General features: G+C 35.2%; 1 protein-coding gene across 3 annotated transcripts; it reads right to left on the bottom strand.

Annotated features, from left to right (window-relative positions):
- Positions 1-11,107: 11,107 nt before the first annotated feature.
- On the bottom strand, positions 11,108-20,719 carry LOC115982365 (cyclin-J18). Of its 3 annotated transcripts, XM_031104941.1 has the most exons (10): positions 20,610-20,719; positions 20,453-20,529; positions 19,706-19,808; positions 19,512-19,610; positions 19,406-19,423; positions 19,252-19,322; positions 19,002-19,128; positions 18,828-18,888; positions 11,585-11,677; positions 11,108-11,473 (listed from the first exon to the last, which is right to left on the bottom strand). In XM_031104941.1, exons 1-9 carry the CDS (start codon positions 20,691-20,693, stop codon positions 11,595-11,597), a joined length of 723 nt encoding a protein of 240 aa, XP_030960801.1. In that variant the 5' UTR covers positions 20,694-20,719; the 3' UTR covers positions 11,108-11,473; positions 11,585-11,594. The 3 variants fall into 3 exon arrangements, with proteins under 3 accessions (XP_030960801.1, XP_030960800.1, XP_030960802.1); XM_031104940.1 differs by having other exon boundaries at positions 11,108-11,677; XM_031104942.1 differs by lacking the exons at positions 11,108-11,473; positions 11,585-11,677 and adding an exon at positions 17,506-17,584.
- Between the last annotated feature and the right edge of the window lie 440 nt (positions 20,720-21,159).

Raw genomic sequence — 21,159 nt, 5'->3', positions numbered from 1 at the left:
TTGCCAGCCAACTCAATCTCCAGCACTTCACCTTCCACCATGTCACTGTAACTTCACCGAGGAAGAGATCATCGACCAAGAGCCTCTCCTTAAACTCACCAAACTACATTAACCACCATAAATGTCATCGACTTCTCTAACTCTATGAACCTTTTCACCACCACACTAGGGACTTTCTCGAACTTGATCACAACTACCAAGTCCTTCGACAAACTCTTCAACGACCTCCCTACCTGCCAACACCATTAACTCTTCATTTTTGTTCTTAATTGTCCTTTGCCAACCACCCTTCATCATCTCCCCTTCCTTAGCTATAGTTGTTTATGTTGTTGTTTCCATCAATGAATACAATATCATTTGGGGTGAAGGAAGTGATGAAGAGATGTTTTGGTGGTCGTTATGGAGAGAAAGAGAGCTGGATGATGAAAGACATGAGTTTTGACTAGAGGAGCGGTGTTTTGTTTTTGTTTTTGTTTTTTTTTTTTTTATCAGTAAAAATATAGGTGAGTTAACTAGGGTTGGGTAAGGTTATGTCCATTTAAATTAGTCATGTGCATTACATATAATAAAGACATATGTCATTTTATTAGGGTTTGTTGGAGTTGTAGGCTCCAAACATGTTTATAGCCAAACTTTGTCCATTTTTTAAACCAAAGCTATAGATATATTATAAAGAATCAATAAGTATAATTGGAAGGAGGAAAGAAGGACATCTCTCTTTCCAGCTCCAAAATATGTTTAAATCCAATTAATTTTGTCATTTTTTAAACCAAAGCAATAAATATATTACGGAGAATCATTGAGTACAATTGGAAAGAGGACTGGACACCCCTCTATCCAACAAGAGAGGTAGGAATGACAATAGGGCGGGTTTCCTATTCCCTGCCCTTGCCCCATTTACTCATTCTAGCCATACTCAAAATTTTTAATATAATTAAATAAAAGTTTATTTTGAATTCATTAAATTAAAATTCATAAAACATTAAAAACAAAAACAAGTTTTAACATACAACAATTCAAGTGTTAATAAACACAAAAACAATTCAAAAAAAAATAATACAACAAATAAAAAATATAAACAATTTAAATCTTAAAACATAAAAATATAAATTTAATAATAAATTTAAAAAATCATAAATTCACACACACACATACATATTTTACTAAAAACCTATAAAAAATACTTTTAATAGTTTAAATATAAATGGGCAGGGTGCAGGGCGGGTATTGGGGAAAATGTTAGCCCCAATCTCTACCCCATTTGCTATGTGGGGCAGGTAAAACCTGTCCATTAAAGAATACCAACGAGGTTGGTTTAAATTGACATCCTTAAATAGAGGTCCTGCATATCCCTTATATGGGACACCATAAACTCATGAATCTTAGGTTTGTGACAAACTAAACCTTTTATTGGTGTTTTAGATTAAAATCTAATGGATTTAATCATGTGTAAAGAAAATGACATAATCATAATAGTATTTAAAAATTATTGATGACATAGCAAAAAAAACTATATGCATATTATATAATTAAATTCATTAGGCTTTAACATGTAAGATGTTTACAACTTAATTAACGTATGAACGTATGTACATAAAAGAGGCATGCAAAAATATTTTGGACTATTTGAGATGTTAATTTATGGAATGATCAAATTAAAGTTTTAAGTTGTCAATTTTATTCATCTTCTTCTTTACCGCAGTAAAATAAAATAACTTTTTTTTTTTTTTTTGATGAGAAATAATAACTTTCTTAAGTGTTGTACATCTTCTCAATTCATTACCTTTAATTATGTTATACATATACACATATTAATTGCAAGAGTCACTTGGGTGTGAAAAAATAGAAGAAACAAAATTATTCAGCTCAACAATCATATTTCATCATACAGTGAAGACCTAATGGGAAAGTCATTATCTTAACCGTCTGCTTAAACTCCAATTAATCAGATCATCGAGACTAGCATATTCTACCCTATCTAACACGCTAAAAATGATTGACATCTGACCTAATAACATTAATATCATTCATCTCAATAATTATAGAACACCCAATTAATGCAAAAGAATGTGTTGGTTTGGTAGTAGTTTAGGTCACAATTCTATATTAATTATAAATGAAAGATATGATAATATACTACAAGCTTAATGCATTAATTAAAGGAGAGTGACTAGGGTGCAAAGATGAAGACAAAGGAACTATAGCTGGCCTTATAAGAGAGTATAGGATTGATGGACCCAGTATTGTTTTTCAACATCAATTGTTGTAGCAAAGAGAAAATTAAGATGCCATCTTTATTATTCATGGTCCCCGCTTGAGTGTATCTGTTTCTTTTTTTTTCTTTTTCTTTTTTCAACTAGGTGAAAAAGAAATAATGTAACAATTTAATTACTATTCTTCTAACCCCAATCACCCACATCAAATCATATCTAACCTATTAATAAAGTTGCAAATCTAACTTCATTTTCTCTTTCGAAATGACAAAAAGAAAAGTAATTTAGAAAGTTAAAAAGGAGCAAGCATGTAGAATCTTTTAAATTCATTTTTTTTAGAAAGATTAGAATCTGAGTTTTGACGAGTTGGTCCTCTTGCTGTTGTTCTCTAGGCTTAAAAATTGGTGAACTTTACTATCACGTCGGCTTACACTTTGGTCTTTTGAGTTTTGAAACTCCATGTATAGCTCAAAGACAAGTCTCATCTCCAAATAGGTTAAGGAAAATTTTGCCTCCAATTATTACAATTATTAGTTATACACAAAGTGGTTTTGTGCACGGAAGGTTAATTACTGATAATATGTACCGGTTGCTTTTGAAACTACGCATCATATTAGTCAAAAAAGAGGGGAAGGTGGGGGAAGTGTCTTTGAACCTAGATATAAGGAAAGTTTATGATTGGGTGGAATGGGTATGACCGGAGAAAATTATGAAAAAACTGGGCTCCAGTGATAGATGGAGAAGTTTAATAATACTGTGTATTTCCCTTGTTAAAGATTAATGGAGTGCCTCGTGGTTGCATAACTCCTACTAGGAGTTTACACCAAGGAAATCTATTATCTCCTTATTTGTTCTTAATTTGTGAGGAGGGACTTTCTGCTTTGATTAAAAAATCTATTGATGATGGGGTGTTACATGGGGTTTCGGTTTGCAAAAGAGGATCCAATATTTCTCACTTATTTTTTTGCAGATGATAGCTTAATATTTTGCAAAACATCTTTGAAGGAATGCGATTCTTTACAAAGAATAATTGGTGTGTATGAGAAAGCTTCAGGCCAACAATTAAACAGAGCAAAAACATCCTTATTTTTTGGCAAAAATACCCCAAATGATATCCAAGAGGAGTTCAAATCTAGATTTGATGCACAAGTTATCCATCAACATGAAAAGTATCTTGGTCTTCCTTCGTTGGTGGGTAGATCTAAAAGAAATAATTTCTTGGATCTCAAAGAAAAGTTGGTAAATAAAATGGCTGAGTGGAAAGAGAAACTTCTGGCAACAGTTGGGAAGGAAATTTAAATTAAAACTTTAGCTCAAGCTGTTCCGACATACATAATGAGTTGCTTCAAGACCCTAAACTTCCTATGTGATGAGTTAACTAGTATGGTGAGGAATTTCGGTTGGGGTCCGAAGGATAAGGAAAGGAAGATGGTGTGGATCAATTGGGAGAAATTATGCTTTCCTAAAAGTCAAGGTGGTTTGGGTTTTAAGCTTCTTAAGGAGTTCAATCTAGCATTGTTAGCTCAACAATGGTGGAAACTTCGGCCAGAACCTAATTCTTTAGCCTATCGTGTTCTCAAAGCTAAATATTTTTCCAAGTGTGATTTTATGGATGCTTCTTTGGGGAGGAGATCTTGTGGAGGAGTATTATATCTGCTCAACATGTTGTTAGAAGGGGTTTGAGTTGGACAGTGAGGAATGGTCAAAAGATTAAGATTTGGTTTGATAAATAGCTTCCCACTCCATCGACTTTTAAAGTCACTTCTCCCATGAACCTCGATCTCCCGGGTATGTGATTTGATCAGCAGTGAATGTGGGGGGAGTGGAAATCCAAGGTAGTGAAGACTATGTTTCTTCCACATGAGGCTAAAACCATTTTGGGTATTTCTATTAGTTCAACTCTTCTGGAGGATTCAGAGATATGGAATGCTTCACCAAATGACAAGTTTTCTGTTAGGAGTGCATACAAGTTTTCTGTAGCTCTAATGATGGGGTGCTTCAAAAGTTTTGGAGGAAAGTTTGGAGCTTACAAATTCCTAGTAAGGTTAAGCATTTTGCTTGGAGGGCCTGTAAAAATATACTACCTTGTCTTTCTAATCTTAAAAAGAGAGGTATTTTGGTGGATAGTGTGTGTGAGCTATGTGGTGTGGAGGAGGAGTCCTCGGGTCACTTGTTTTGGACCTGTTCTTTTGCTGCAAAAGTGTGGGAGTTAACCTCTATTTTTCAGGCTCAGCATAGGGTGCATTTTCAGAACTTTATGGACTTAACTTTGATTCCTTTGGGATAGCCAACAATGTAGTGATGATACTCTCTATTTCGCTATTTCTACTGCTTGTGATATGTGGACAAGAAGGAATGAGAAAAGAAATGATAAGAAGTTTTTATCGGGTCTTTTGCTTGTGCAGTGGGTTAGGCAGCACCTCAGCGAGTTTCAGTCTGCAAATTAATGTGAAGCTTCCTCTAGAAAATGAAACTAGTTCTCATGCATGGATTCAACCTTCTGCCCCTTTGTTCAAAGTTAATGCGGATGGTGCTATTTTTTTTTTCAACATATGTGTGGTGTGGGTGTTGTGATAAAACATGATAAAGGTTTGGTGGTTGGTGCTCTCAGTAAGAAGTTGAATTTGCCTTTAGGGCCATTTTGAAAAGGGTTTCTTATTTGCAAGGGATATCGAAATTCATGAGATTATCCTTAGGGGTGATTCTCTTGTGCTATTTAATGCTATTGCAAAGAAAACTTCTTCTTTATCATTGATAGCTTTTGTTGTGTATGGAATTATTTCTCTTTCTCATACTTTTCATAGGTTTGAGGTTTCTCATGTTCGTAGGAATGACAATAGTATTACTCATTTGTGAGCAAAACATGCTCAAGATGTTGAACAATATGTTTATCATCATACCTAAACACTAATCGATTTTTGGTGTAGGTGGATTAAACCCAAATTTCTTATTCAATCATTAGAAATTTTATTAGTTGAGCTAACTTGAACCCACTTTTTTTTTTTTTTTTTTGGGTGGACTTGACTAAACATGGTTGGGGATTACTAATTAAAATGTCATGGGAGCAAGCAAATTTCCTAGTGTGTCTATTCATTTTTCATCAATTGTTTGAAACAATTTTGAGAAAACTACATTTTAAACCCTATATTTAGGATAATAACAAATTAAACCCTATAGTTCCAAAAATAACAAATTAAATCCTTAAATTTTAAAAAGTAACAAATTAAATTATATAGTTTCAAAAATAACAAATTAAGCCCTAGGTTTTAAAAAGTAACAAATCAAACCCTCAATCCAATGTTGAATTCCAAATACACTGTAATTCCACTTAATTGCGTGAGATTTAATTTGTTACTCTTCAAAATTTCAAAATTTAAAGGTTCAATTTATAGCTTTTGAAAATATATGTAGGGTTTAATTTGTTGCAACTCTAAATTATAGGGTTTAAACTCTTCAAAGAAAAATATTATAGGGTTTAAAATATAATTTACCCACATATTCTTCTCAAGCAAGTCATGAATATTCCATGTGACCATATCACTTTTAAAATCTCAATGGGTTTTTCCTATTCCCAGCTACTGTAACAATTGTGTGGTGTCACATGAGATGTTGGAGTTTTCGAACCAAACCAAAGGGCGATTCTTGTCTCAAAAGTGAATTCATAAAAACATGGAATGCAGAAGAAGCATTTCTGGTACAAAAAAGTAGAAGCATGGTGCCTCTCCCAAACCAATAACCCCCCTCTCGTCCCCACCGCACCTTCTAAAAGAAACAAAAGAATATAAGCCATTATAGTGACTAGTGAGTTCATTGAATGATTGAAATCTTACTCGTAAATCATATCCCTCACTAAGTTTTGAAATTTTCCTTAGCACTTTCCTGCTTACCAGTACTTGGGACAAAGACAAAAGAAAAGAGCAACCAAATTACTGAACTGGGAGTTTAAAACATATGAGAGAGAGAGAGGTAAAAATCCAAAGGCTAAAAGTTAACAAAGCTCAATTACTAGTACCTCGTCCACACAAAAATTGACAAATTCAGTGGTACCTACTTACCACTAAGAAAAATGAATATGATTTGTTTGGTAGGGGAGACAAGAAGTTCAAATTTGCACCAAGTGGCTGGAGGCTGGGTAGTTATTTACAATTATTAGCCGACACAATCAATGAAATGTGGTCTTAAATGCTTTGAGAGCAATGTCATGGACTCTCTCTTAAAGAACTAATCGAGTTTTAGTTCATAATAATAGTGGGTATTAAGAATCTCGAAACAAACATTTCCACCCTCAAGTTAAGTTTTTAGTTACTCAAGCTTCTTATTTTAGTTAATCTTTTATTTATACTGTGAAGAATCATGATTAATCCTGCACCATGAAACAATCTTAATTACAGTAGGAAAGTTAGTAAGGCCATTCAACCAATCTCTCTCTCTCTCACTCACACACACTAGATGGAGAATGTATGGAGTTGAAGCACATCATAATGAACATAAAATATCAAAATCAAATTCATGTCACCTTTGACTTTATGGATTTAATAAACATAAATATAAGTTATCCATGCAATGATTGGAAAACATAAGTCCATTTATAGTTATTTATTTTTCTACAGCTAATTTATTGCTGTACTTAGAATTTGAACCTTCCACCAGATCCATCGTCTGAGTCATAAGAGGTGCAGGATTCCATTTGAGTATTTGAACCAAAACATAAAATAACAGTTGTCTTACTTTCGGTTGTATAAAATTCACATATCTAGAACAAATATTCTTAAAGAGCATCCCATACTATACACAAAAACATAAATTTTTTTATAAAATGATGTGATAATATACTTTTTTTTTTTTTTTTTTTTGCCACGAGTGGAAAAATTATATTGTACACATGATCTATTACATTTTTTTTTTCTTTTGATAGAAATGTATTAAATCTCTATCTCATATGAATATAAATCCCATATGTGAGATCTATATGTGACATCTATTTAGACATGAAAAGAAAATATAGTACACCAGGCATACTAAATAATTTCAGCCAAATAAAGATTGGACATGCTAGATACTACACTTGATAAAAGAGCTTCCATATAATTTCATAGGTAAATTTTTGTAAAACATTTTTATTCCAAGAAAAGTAATTCTTATTTTGAAATTACAAAATAAAAATAATAGAAATGTTCGCCACAAAAACAAATGGTGGGGACCAATTGCTAGTGAAATCGATCCAAAAGGAAATAAATGGGCTGCTGGATAAGGAGAGTCAGATGTGGCAGCAGCGTTCTCGGGTTCTTTTTTTGAAGTGCGGAGACAGAAATACAGCATATTTCCATACCAAGGCCTCCCAAAGATTCCGGAGAAACCGAATTACTGGTCTGAGGAATAGTCAGAATGTTTGGTGTACTAGTGAGAGTCAGATCAAGAACATCGCTTTTGAGTTCTATCAATCCCTCTTCACATCGTCTTCCCCTTCCAATTTTGAAGAAGTCCTCCAAAAGGTTCACCCCTCAGTCACGGATGACATGAATGAAATGCTTCTCCGGCAATTCCAGAGGGAGGAAATAGAACTAGCCATGAAACAAATGGCCCCCATCACTGCTCCGGGCCCAGACGGCATGCCCCCGCTCTTCTTTCAGTCTTTTTGGAGCACGGTGGGAGAGGATGTCTGCTCTGCCGTTCTTGACTGCCTGCAAAACTGTAAGATTCCCACTAACATAAATCATACTCATATTGCTTTAATTCCTAAAGTAAAATCCCCTGAATGTATCTCTGAATACCGCCCTATAAGCTTATGTAGTGTGATTTATAAATTAGTGTCTAAGGTGCTAGCAAATAGACTCAAAACTATCCTCCCATCAATAATCTCAGAAAATCAGAGTGCGTTTCAGGCAGGTCGGGTGATTACAGATAATATCTTAATGGCATTCGAAACGCTCCACTACATGAAACATCACCAAGCAGGCAACTCAGGCTTCATGGCGCTGAAACTCGATATGAGTAAAGCGTACGACCGCGTGGAATGGAAATATTTGGAACTAATGATGAGACGTATGGGCTTTGCGGATAGGTGGGTAGCCTTAATGATGGAATGTATCTCATCAGTCAGCTATTCGATACTTATCAATGGCGAATCCTCAGCCCCTATCCACCCCACTAGAGGCATTAGGCAAGGGGACCCCCTCTCCCCTTTCCTGTTTCTTTTTTGTACGGAGGGTCTCCATAGTTTACTCCACCATGCAGCGGCCTCGGGCCAAATTAGAGGAGTCTCCATATGTAGAAAAGGCCCCCGGCTGACCCACCTCTTCTTTGCCGACGATAGCCTGCTTTTTTGTAGATCCTCCATGGAGGAATGCCAGAAAATCCAAGATCTTTTGACCAGTTATGAGAGTGCTTCAGGGCAGCAACTAAATAGATCAAAAACCTCTGTTTTTTTCAGCAAATCATCTACTCCGGAATCCAAATATCAGATCACAAGCCACCTCGGGGCCCAAGAGGTCAAGCAATACGAGAAATATCTCGGACTGCCTACCCTTGTGGGCAGAAACAAAAAAGCCAGCCTAAGATTCATCAAGGAGAGGGTTTGGGCGAAGTTGCAAGGGTGGAAGGAACAACTTCTTTCCCAAGCGGGTCGTGAGGTGCTGTTGAAGGCGGTTGTCCAGGCCATACCAACGTTCGCCATGAGTTGTTTCAAGCTGCCCATTACTTTGTGCAGCGACATTGAGCAGCTAATCCGGAAATTCTGGTGGGGCCAACGGGGGGAGCAAAGGAAAATCCATTGGTCAAAGTGGAGCAACCTTTGCCTCCCAAAGGTCCTTGGGGGTATGGGTTTCAAGGATCTCCAAAAGTTTAATGACGCCATGTTGGCCAAGCAAGTGTGGAGGCTTCTAGAGGAAAAAAACTCGCTCTTCCATAGATTTTTCAAAGCAAAATTTTTTCCGAATGGGAATATCCTTGAGGCAAAGGATGGTGTGGGTTCTTTTGCTTGGAAAAGTATCCTAAAAGGGCGGGAGGTCATAAACAAGGGTGCCAATTGGAGGGTGGGCGATGGAGAAAACATTCGCATATTCCATGATAGGTGGCTGCCGGATCCTCACTGTGCTAAGGTCCAATCCCACCCATCTTTCCTTGGAAGCGATGCGCAGGTAGCAGTTCTAATAGACAGAGATAGTAGCTGCTGGATTGAAGATGCTGTTGATAACAACTTCCTCCCTTTGGAAGCCAAAGCGATCAAATCAATTCCGCTAAGCTTCTCCGAAGCTAAGGATCAACTATATTGGCCGGGGCAGGTGGATGGGGCCTACTCTGTGAAAGCCGGGTACAGATTTTTGGTTGAGAATGAGCTATCCTCTGCTGAAAGTCCCTCTGCCCCCTCGCATCAAAGAAGCACATGGAAGGGGCTTTGGAAACTAAACGTCCCAAACAGAATTAAAACTCTGTTGTGGCGGGCAGCCTCTGATGCTCTTCCGACCCGGGTCAACCTGATGAAGCGAAAAGTCTTAACTGATGCTACATGCCAACTCTGTGGTTCAATGCCGGAATCCTCCCTGCATGCGCTTTGGCTGTGCCCAAAACTGGGAAGTGTCTGGGATACTCACCTCGGCCCTCTTAGGAATGATGCAAAGGATTGCACAAGTCTCCTGGAAATTATTCAGACATCTATGGAGAAAGGACACCCCACGGATCTGGTTGCAATGATCACGTCGCTGATCTGGAATAGAAGAAATAAGCTCCGCTTGGGTGAATCTGTGCCGGACTTAAGACTCCTCCACTCGATGGCAAGAGAAGCACTCCAGGAATTTCATCAAGCCCACACCTCGGTTCCTCCTCCCACTCCCACTCGAAGTCTCACCAAGTGGGAACCGCCCCCTTTGGATTGGGTAAAAATTAATTTTGATGGCGCCACCTTTCAAGCGAATGATGCTGCGGGGCTGGGCGTCATTATCCGCAACGACCATGGTCTAGTTATGGCTGCATTAACACAAGTAATTCCACTACCCATTTCAGTGGAGATGGTGGAAGTGTTGGCAGCAAGAAGAGCTCTTTCTTTTGCTCATGAGCTTGGGTTTGATCATATCATATTGGAGGGTGACTCGGACACAGCCATCCGAGCTATGATGAATGGGAGTTTCTCTTCGGCAAGCTTTGGTCACATTCTTGCTGACATCAAGGTCCTTTCCTCTCATTTCAGACATTTAGTTTTTAGGCATACTCGCAGGCAGGGAAACAAGGTAGCTCATAGCTTAGCAAGAGCTGCATGTAATTTCTCTCCTTTTTGTACATGGATCGAAGAAGTCCCTGATGTCTCTAATGTAGCCTATATGGATGAAATTTTAATGAATTCTTAGCTCCTCCCTCTTTTGCAGGGGGCGGTTTCTCAAAAAAAAAAGATATACATAGCTTTTACCCCTAAAAAAAAGTACAAAATTTATACCCTATTTGAGATTAAGTTCCAAGACTTTTAATTTTATCAATTAAATTCTCAAACTTTTGAAACTGTTTCAATTTAAAATCTATGTCCATCATTATTATTTATTTCCGTTATTCTGGAAAATAACAAAAAAAGAAAGAAAATGGAAACTGTTGATAAAACTTTATGTTTCAGCCATTAATTTTTTTTTTTGGAGAATATTTCAGCCATTAAATTGGATTATGAATATGCATACCCTAGGTGAAATGCAAAGTTTCATCATTGGTTTCTTGCATTTTTCGCTCCATTATTGTTCAGCATAACATAAATGAATAATGGAGATGAACAGAGGTTTCAATTTAAAACCGTAATTGACAAAATAATAATCTAGAACCCAATATGAGAGTATAATCTCTAGGTTTTTTTTTATGTAATTTCTCAAAAAAAGAAAAAAAACAACTGGAAATAAGAATAGAATTCACATATGGTACACATGCCCATGCTCGGCAGTACAAAGTTTTGGCACTCTCTCCCTCTCTCTTGAGACTTACCTCTAAAGGGACATGAAAAATTAAGAGTTTTTGTCCATGAACTCAATTGGCCGTGTGGTAGAGCCCACACTTCATGAACTGTCCAAAAGCACTTTCTGGATTTGGATTGATGAAACCCCACCTAACTATCTATTTTCACAATTTTCTGGGCTCATCTTTATTACAATCACTTTTTACAGATAAAAGACCTCACTATAACGTAAATTTAAGTAGCTTTTAATGAGGATTAGCAAAAAAGGATTAAAAAAGAGCTTTCCTTGGGATGCTACTTCAATACCCCAAAATGTTTGCTTCAGCACCAGCACCTCCTGGTGGGATGACACGTGTGAGTTCTAAAGCGATACTTTTGAGGGTGAAAATAACATTTGCCTACTTTGCATCCATAAGTCATTAGTGCTTCCTGGTTAAAAATCAAATACCTTGTAACAATCAAGAAGGCTCAAACACATGCTTCAGAATGTCTGTGACGATCTCTATGATATCCTCTTCTTTGCATGAGGTTACGAACTTCACTGCAACAACAAAATTTTCCTCAATTAGTGCTTAGCTTCATCTCATAAATTGAACTATTCAGCTTCATTGCCACTATGCTTAATAGGAGATGGTATCTCATGCACTAGCTCACCTGTCAATGAGAGAATGGTCTCATGCGCTTAACATATGAGAGATTTTTCCACTTGATAAAATGAAAATTTCAGAATATAATTAATGAAACAATATTTTTAGCTATTACTATATCATTAAAGAAGATTAACAAATTTACCCACTTAACATGGTGCAAGTTGTGAAAACAATTTTCCACAAAATTTTGGGTTTTTGATAACTGAAACCTTAAAAGGAGGATCAATGCCTTCTCTCAGCAAGTTCACACCTGCCTAGAATTATCAACACAAGTTCTAATAGATTATGTTTGAGTTTAAGAAAACTTAGATGAGTATTAAGCTTGTATTAGACAACACTTGGGTTAGCTTGAAATCTCCTACTCAAAATGTTTTCCTAATTATAAAGAATTAGTTTTTGGCTAACTAAACATCAGATTACCTAGGTTCTGGCCATGATTTTAACACATGATTGACCAAAATATTGAAGTTTATATTTGTTTATGGTAGTCCAAAACTTATGGTCCAATTGAGAGCAGAAAAAAAATATCCCAATTTAAGGGAGGACTGGTATGATACAGATGACAGAAGCAAACGAAACAATAATTCAATTCAACACAGTAAATGCAGGCAGGGCAAGAACTGATTATACTTGGTAGGTGTACCGCAGGAGTGGAAAGAGAAAATGGTCATATTATTAAAAAGTACGAGTACAAGAAGGACCCAGGTACTGGCCTACCATGGTAGAGCAGGTGGCAATGCCAGGAAAGCATCAGTTTCCTTGAAAGCAAGCAAGCTAGCTGGCTATAACTAAAAACAGTACAAATGGGCCAAGCAATGTTATATGCACACAAAATTTGATAATATTTTTTATAAGGTAGGTCCCGTTAATAGCAATTTTTTTGAATTTTATTTTTTTATTTTTTCAGTTCTATTAAGTATAGTTCGGTATCTTTTTTTGATTTTTTTTCTGACCATTTTTTTTTGTCCTTTTTGTACCTTAACAAGTACCGATCTTGCTTATTACCATTTTTCTTTTTATAATAGTTGAGTTTACAAGCTTATATTATATTTTTTTATGAGAAATGTTAATATATTCCGTACGGTGTTTGTTAAGATTTTTCAATATGTGTCTTAGTTAAAAAAAAGGAAAAAAATTGTCAAAAAAAACTGCAAGATAAAAACTACCAAAAGCTACCAAAAAACCTGTTGTTACAGTCAAAAAAAATTATTGTTAACAAACATCTTATGATACCCGTTAACATAACTCTATTTTTATTTACCACTAACAATACACCACGAGCAGGTGTAAAATTTTGTGTACGAACTTTCTCCCCAAGATTTTTAATGATTTCATCGTCATCATAAGTTGTGTCATTGGATAAATTCCAATACATGCAACATTGAGTAGAGAGTAGAGACAGGTTGTAAGAACACCAACACCCCTACTACTCCCACGCACTTTAATCACAAAAAGATTCATCCTCTAGAGAGAGAGAGAGAGAGAGAGAACCAATCTGCAGCAAGAAAACAAAAACAAAAACAAACCCAAAAGCAAAGCCAACTCCTAAGATATGCGCATGCAAACCAACTACATTGTCATCAAAGAGTTATTACGGGAAGGCTATATTCTCTAGTACAGACTGGTTTTCATATATTTATTATGCCTTTACTCGTCGCATTCACACGTGTGCTTTTCATTTGTATGTTTGGGAAGGCTATTATATCTCTAGCACAGGCTGGTTCTCAACAACCCTTGTACACCTAGACCTAGGGGTGAAGAGGTATGACTGTATGTAAACAGAAAATGCCAAAGTCCTTACCCACCTATCAAATCGAATTTGTCAATTAAAGGAAGAATATTATGGTGGTCGCTGGGTCAAATATCTTTGCTGACTCCTTTAATACAGATGGATACCCAGTGTGAATTACTGGTCGATGAAAATCTTGACATTAGACATTGTGTTTGATGACTGCCCCACTGGCCACAGAAAATTTTGCACTTACTGAAATTGATTCACCAGAAAACTTAATTGAAAGGATAAAATTTACGTAATCTTCTTTTAAGTATTGTCATTTAAGTTCTTTAGGTTGAATTTAATTGTTTTAAAAGAGATAAAACTATTTTTTTTATATTAATCAATATAACCTAGAAAACCTATGTTTTGCGATGTCCTAATGGACAAAATGGGCTTCTGCCCTTTTCAGCCAAACTGATTAGCATTTTGCCCTTTTTTCCAAACTAATTAGGGAAATGCCCCTCTTTTGAAACTCAATTTTCTCAAAATCGAGTTTAAAAAAAAAAAAAATTCTAGAACCCTATAGTGACGTTTTTAAGAACCTATAGTGACGTTTTAAAAACCTATAGTGACGTTTTATAACTTGATATCCATGAAATCGAGTTATAAGCAATTTTATTGCCTATAACTCGATTTCATGAGTATTAAGTTATAAAACGCCACTATAAGTCTTTAAAAACGTCACTATAGGTCCTTGAAAACGTCACTATAGGGCTTAACTCGATTTTGAAAAAGTCGAGTTTCAAAAGAGGAACATTTCCCTATTTAGTTTGGGAAAAAGGACAAAATGCTAATTAGTTTTCCCGAAATGGACATTTGGCAATTTTGTCCATGTCCTAATTCATAATTTCTTTAAAAAATAACATTGGAAATAACAATTTTTGGTACACTTCTATCCAATGTGACTCTTTCACTCATGCATTTAAACTTTGTTTGTTTCGTTGTAAATATTTTTTGAAAAACATATTCTGCATTTTCAGATATGCGTTTCATTGTAAATTTAGTCAAATTTGAAAATATTTTCCATTGAATGGAAAACTTTTTATAAAAATTTGTAAAATGTTTGATTTAAAAAATATTCGGTAAAACATTATACAAAACACAGTCACACCCCCCCCTTCCTTCTTTGTTCTCTTTCCAAGACCCCCACTCCTCCCTTCTTTCCTTCTCCGACTAGCTTAGTGTCAGGCAAATCGGTGCAATGGCAAGCAAATTGAAACAAAAATGTAGCAAATCGTCAAAACCTCTTATTGTTCTTTGGATCAGATGGTGACTGGCATTTCACAATGGCAAATGATGGCAAGGAGGCTTGATAGCAGATGAGAGGCGCCAAAAGTGGTTGGGAGGCATCAGTTTTGGATCGATTTGGTGGTTTGTGGTTGGAAAATTTTAGATCATACCAAATACCTAAAAACGTTGACTAAAAATATTTTCAATTGAAAACATTTACAAAGAAACAAAGAGGATGCAATTTTGGGTAGTATTTATTACACACAGCCCAAAATGAAGTAAACTCGTGACTTAAGAGTCACCAGTTCAGTTTATTTTGGCTATGAATCCAGGCAAATGTGTAACAAATTTCCCCTTTTTGCTTTTATCACTTCAGCAAAAGACACTCCTCTTCTCTCCCCTAGTCGGAGGGGGTATCATTTTTACTCAGGAATAGCACAACAGGACAGATTACAGCTACTATCCTCATAGACAAATTTGTACTTCAAAAGAATATTGACTGTACCAAACAAAAAATTTCATCTACGCTGTGATCTAAATTTACTCGAGCATTCTCTATAAACTAACAGGCTTTCCATTGCCATTTTGTACTTTACGACTAGAATCACGGCTCACATCCAAGTAAAGAATATGGGTGGACCCACTAGGGGATTTGGTGTAATTCTAGTAACACATCCTTTGTCAAACTCTTTTTCGCAACTATTTTATATGACAGATTATAACTTATTTTTTGTAATTTTTACATAAACTCAATACTTTTTTTTTCATCCATCACAATATGTTACGTCAAAATTGTGACAAAATTACGGTGCTACAATTATTTTTTGGGAAGTTGTGGATACAGCTCAAAGTCCACGACATAAATCCCAGAGATATATGAGAGAGAAATATACTACGCCGTCCAAAGGAGAAATCCAGGATCATATATAGGTGTTGTCAGCAGTGATTCTATGTAGTTCATGTAAGTAATGTACAACGGACCACGACAATGGCTTTACATTTTGGTGGACCACAAGATTGATGATCAAATACAGCAATGTGGTTATGAGTCAAGGTTGATGACTATGGAATGACAAAGATGACCGGCTAATGAATGAATCAGCAGTGCATCAAGAAAAGCTGTCTATCACTCAAAGTTCGGAAACCCTTTCACTTAAAGGGTTAGAATTTGGACTTAAGAGTTGGGATTGGGACCACATCAACAATCAAATACAATGAGTACCCCCACATCAACCATCATTACTCATATCTCATAAGCTACAATATTGGGCTCTTTCACTAGGTGTTTATATGGCCCAATAATAATCAAACGGGCCTCATGAATTTGAGGGCTCCAAGGTCCCATGGTAATGGTCAGGGAATGGAGAGAATTCAAGCACACCCTATAACAACTAAAAGAAAAAGAAGTCTGGCCTTAAATATGCCATTTATACCAAAGAGTAATGCTAATTCTTTTTTTTAATTATTATTATTATTATTATTATTATTATGTATCCAAAACTTTGTTATGCACCAATCATGACATGCCCACTTCAAATCTTCAATATATATGTCAAAAAAATTATGAAATTTGTGTCATTAAACTTTTTAAACTTACTGATATACCAAGGGATTACAATGCCACTCTTAAAGCGTGGCACTCACTATGAATGTGAAGTGATTACCAATTTGAAAGTATGACCTAAGTGGATGAGTTGCTATCTAAAGGTAACATGGCAATTGAAGCACCGTGAAGTTTAGCATCAACATAACATAAACTGCCACTCCATCAAAATCAAAACTGTCACAGCTTTCACAATTGCCCCTCACTACCATGCCCATGTCACCATGAGTGTTTTTAGACATAATCCACAAACTTAAAATTACAGGGTAAATGTTATTTGAACACAGATGGATTGTTGATGTGGTTTGGTCACCTATAAGGTGAGGATACAACCATATTGGAGTTTTCAGATAACAGCTTGTGCACACACATGCAAGGTATGCCTAGGAGATGATGACTAAAAAGGGTTTACACTTTTCTTAGCAAAATAAAAACAGAAATAGAGATAAAAGGAGTAAGGGGTGCTCATATAGTGTCATAATCATACTAGCAGTCTTGATGCATATACTATACAATATGATATTTTATCAAATACATTTCATAATTTTAATAGTTTAAGTTATGCTAGTGGCATCAATTTTAATAGTTTAACTAACCTTCTTGTCAGAGGTTTGGTTATGCTTGATGATGCAGTGGCATCAATCTATCTCTTTATAAATTAATGTTTTAAATAGAGTAAGAATTGAGATAACAGCCTTAAATAGATAGTTCTGTAACAAGCTTCATGAAACACATCCTCTCTATGTGTGTGTTTTTGTTATTTTGAGTGCATAACATTCTCATTATTGAAAGACACTATGCTTACAATACTAATACAAATACTTGCATGAGCCGTTTGCCTCTTTTTCTTAAGTTTTTCAAAGTCAAATAATGTTTAAAATCTATAATCTGTTTCTTTCTAAGTATTTATAGGCTACAAGATATTTAAAATCAACAAGTAAGATTAAAGTACAAACAAATCATTGAAATCCCTTTCTAACAGGCTATGGTTTACTCTTAAAGCAAATCCTTATCCCCCCATACAATATATAATCCACTACAAGCAAAGCAAATGAAATGTGATTTTCAATGAACAAGCAAAAGAAATAATTAAATATTTCAAGACAAAATTCCCTTAAAAAACAAACAGAAATTAGCCAATACACAGAATTGTGGTCCTGTCAGCTAAGCACCTCGTTAGCACATCACCTGGAGATAGAAATTTCTTAACTCGACAAATATTGCACACTTTACCTAGTGATTGGTAATAAGGCTAAGAGATTACAGTGGCCTTGATCCTATATGGCAATAAATATTGTATGAGTCAATCCAATGCAGAACCCTCCTAAGTCTCTTCTACTCATATTTTATGGCATCAATTTAGCAAGAGGGAAGCATTACCTACAAGCTTTCGAATTAAGTCCAAAGCCATATGCTATATCTATTTTGTTCAACATGCTTGTGAAATTTCAGATCTCAATTCCTAAACTGAATTAATCAACAGGTTGAATTAGCATCAATTAACGGAACTCTGTGAACTATGAAATCAGCAAGTTGAACAATCATAGGTTGAAGTTCCAAATCTTCAATAATCAGAGTTCTATGGATTCCAAAGTCAGCAATAAGTTGTGATCCTCCGAAAATTAATGATTTCTCTGGATTATTTATGATTATACCTAACTCTATTTCTAATTTTACCTTTTCCTGTATACCATAATTTATATCTTGTATATTTAATTTCTAGATTTTTCACCTACCCACTTTGTCTCCTAAGTCCTATGATTATTCAATTTTTGATCATTGTATTTATTATTTACATTAGTTTCCATTTTAAAGACCCTATATTCCAAGTGCCTATATAAATTCTATTCTCTTGGACTAACGTCTTTACCCTCATATGTCCATCAAATGCAGGAACTTGTGTCCAAACTTCACTACACCTAAGCTCCCATATAGGGAATGCCCTAACTAACCCTTGTCTTCTTTTCATTGCATTTGGGCCTGATACAGCATGTTGTTAAGAAAGGACGCCCCAAAGTGTATCTATCATAGGTCCATTCATAATAAACTAAATTTTAGGCTGGCCCTCAATCTACCACAACCCTTCTCGGCTGTAAACAGGAGGTAAAACAGATGTTCTGAAAGCAAGACCATCCTCAGCCGATAAAGCAGGTTATTTCACACGCTAAAAGACTCTAACGTTCTAATCCAAATAGACTGTGTGATGAAAATTATTAAGAATGTAATTTTCTTTACCATATGGATATATTATATAAAGAAAATAATAGAAAAAAGGTTACTTGACAAACAAATACGAATATAGTGGGATGAAAAAAATGGAACTGAAAATTTGAAACCTAGACTGATAGGTAGTCTACGGTTTAACTGTCCAATTATGTCCAAGTTTGAGATGAAGAAAATGAATTGATGATATTTACAAGTAGTATCTTACCCCAGGGAAGAACAGGAAACTCCTGCCTCTGTTTAGGGACTGTAATGACATATGAAGCAACCTGCAATAGATAAGAAAATCTTATCCCCAAAAGAAAGAAAATGATAAATGTGCATCAAATTATAATTACTTGAATTGGAATATAAATAGTTAAAAAGGAAAAAAAGAACATGCCAAAACTGATGCAGCAAGAGAACGAGGAGAACTATAAAGAACCGATGTCTCATCCCTTTCATAAAGAAGATCCATAATATCAATGCATGCTTCAAAGTTCAAAACCTCGCCCAATTTTGCCACTTCCCTGAATTCAAAAACACATAAAAGATGTACCTAGATGAACCCAGTTATAATTAAGACAAAAAAACTATATATGTCTATGACTATGTAACTATAAAAATTATGAGTCTGAAACAAAGGGGCTTACTTGAACTGAAAATAAAGCTCTTCAAGAAATACAAAAGCATTGTTTGCCGTACCAATCTCAAAACCCAACACCTTCAAAATGCCATCTATATCTTTATATCATGTAGATCAAACCACAATAGTTCAAGAAACCTCAATGGTTCAATGAAATTAACCTGCAATAAGACCACCTCCTACAGAATATCCTCATCAACCACAGTGAACACAACAATATAAAAAGCAAGCAGTTTCTAAAACCATTGTAGAACACAAGTAGCTTACTGCTTCTACAAAATCACGCGTTGTAAAATGTTGTTCCGTGATAGTCTTGTCGCTCAAAGACTTCAAACTTTTCACCGACAATGGACGGGAATCATGTATCTACAAAAACATCAACATTGTAAGAAGCAATAAAAAAAAATTTAACCCAAAAGAATAAAAGAGAACCTGCAGAAAATTAAAACATGAAAACCCACTTTGCTCGAAACCCATATAGAAATAAGCGCAAACAACTGCAAGTTGCTCTCTCTTATTGGTTGCAAAAGCCAGTTTGCAGTGTCATCCCCTTGTTGTGTGAACCTTTACAAGAACATTACAATTTTAGCATTACATCATATAGGAAAGGAACAAAGAAATTGGGGGGGAAAAAAAAACAGTAACATAGAGAGAATGCAAATAATGCTTGAAAATTCGATTCTTCCTAAAAATAAAATTTTAATAATACAAAAAAAAAAAAAAAATTTCAAACTTCAAACCAAGTCCGAGGTTTATTGTCATCCTTATTGAGACTAGAAATAATTGAAAAAAAAAAAAAAAACGGAAGAAGCTTAACCTGCACAAATCTATAAATTGTGTTGTTAACTTGTTATACAATTAATGTTTCAGTTCATGAAAATCGAATAATTAAATCACAAATGCAGATTTATATGCAGTGTAATTTGAGGAAAACATTGATCAAAGTCCTCAACTATGTATGCAATCATAATGTAATGGAGTAATTGAAAGCTTAAAACAAATAATAAGGGCAATAAAACCGTGAATAAATAGTGAGGCACAAATATATATAAATAGTGTTGTGATACAATTGAAGTTTCAGTTCATGAAAATTGCATAATTAAATCGCAATTGCAGATTCATAGTGAGTGTAATTTGAGAAAAAAAAAATTGAATCAAATTCCTGAAATATGTAATGTAATAAAGCAGTGAAAAAGTTGGAGTTGGACCTGGACAAGGAGGGGTAGAATCGATCAAAGAAGAGTGACAATGCGGCGTATTTCACAATCGGTGCGACTTTCAGTTCCTTTTGTTTGCAAAAAAAATTGAATATAATAAATTTGGAGAGAAGTGATTAGATATTGAATATGAAGAAAAAGAGATGACCTGAGCGGATTGGATGAGGAATTGGAGCAGTGGAAGACGCAGAGGCCGCTGCTGCTCACTCCACATCCACATCTTCATGTTCATGTTCTCAAAATCTGGAAGCGGGAACCCAATATTTCGCACTTTTGAAGAATGAATTTGAAAGTTGAAGTGTTAAACTTATTTATAGCATTTTTTTTTTTTTTGGGAGAGGAATAAAGGACAATTTAGATGCAGTTTATTTTGCTGAAAACTGAAAATATTGTAGTAAAATAATTTTTAATTGTGTGAATAATACCGTGAGACCCATTTTTAATGAAAAAGTTACTAAAAAGTGATGTTTGTGGGTTCTGTAAACAGTGCACAAGACCTACTAGTGTGCACTATCCACCACCGCTTATTTTGTTAGGTGAACAATGCACTAACAGAAAAGTCAAAAATCACAACTAAAAAAAAAAAAAAAAAACACAGGCGCAAAAAGCGCGGCTTTTCAGCTATCCAAACCACAGCTAATTATAAAAAATTCTTATTTGGTAAAATGAAATTTTAACCATATTTTTTTAAAAATAAT

This window comes from Quercus lobata, chromosome 3 (assembly GCF_001633185.2).
Source record: "Quercus lobata isolate SW786 chromosome 3, ValleyOak3.0 Primary Assembly, whole genome shotgun sequence".
NCBI classification, from domain to species: Eukaryota; Viridiplantae; Streptophyta; class Magnoliopsida; order Fagales; family Fagaceae; genus Quercus; species Quercus lobata.
This window is presented reverse-complemented; position numbering and strand designations above follow the sequence as displayed.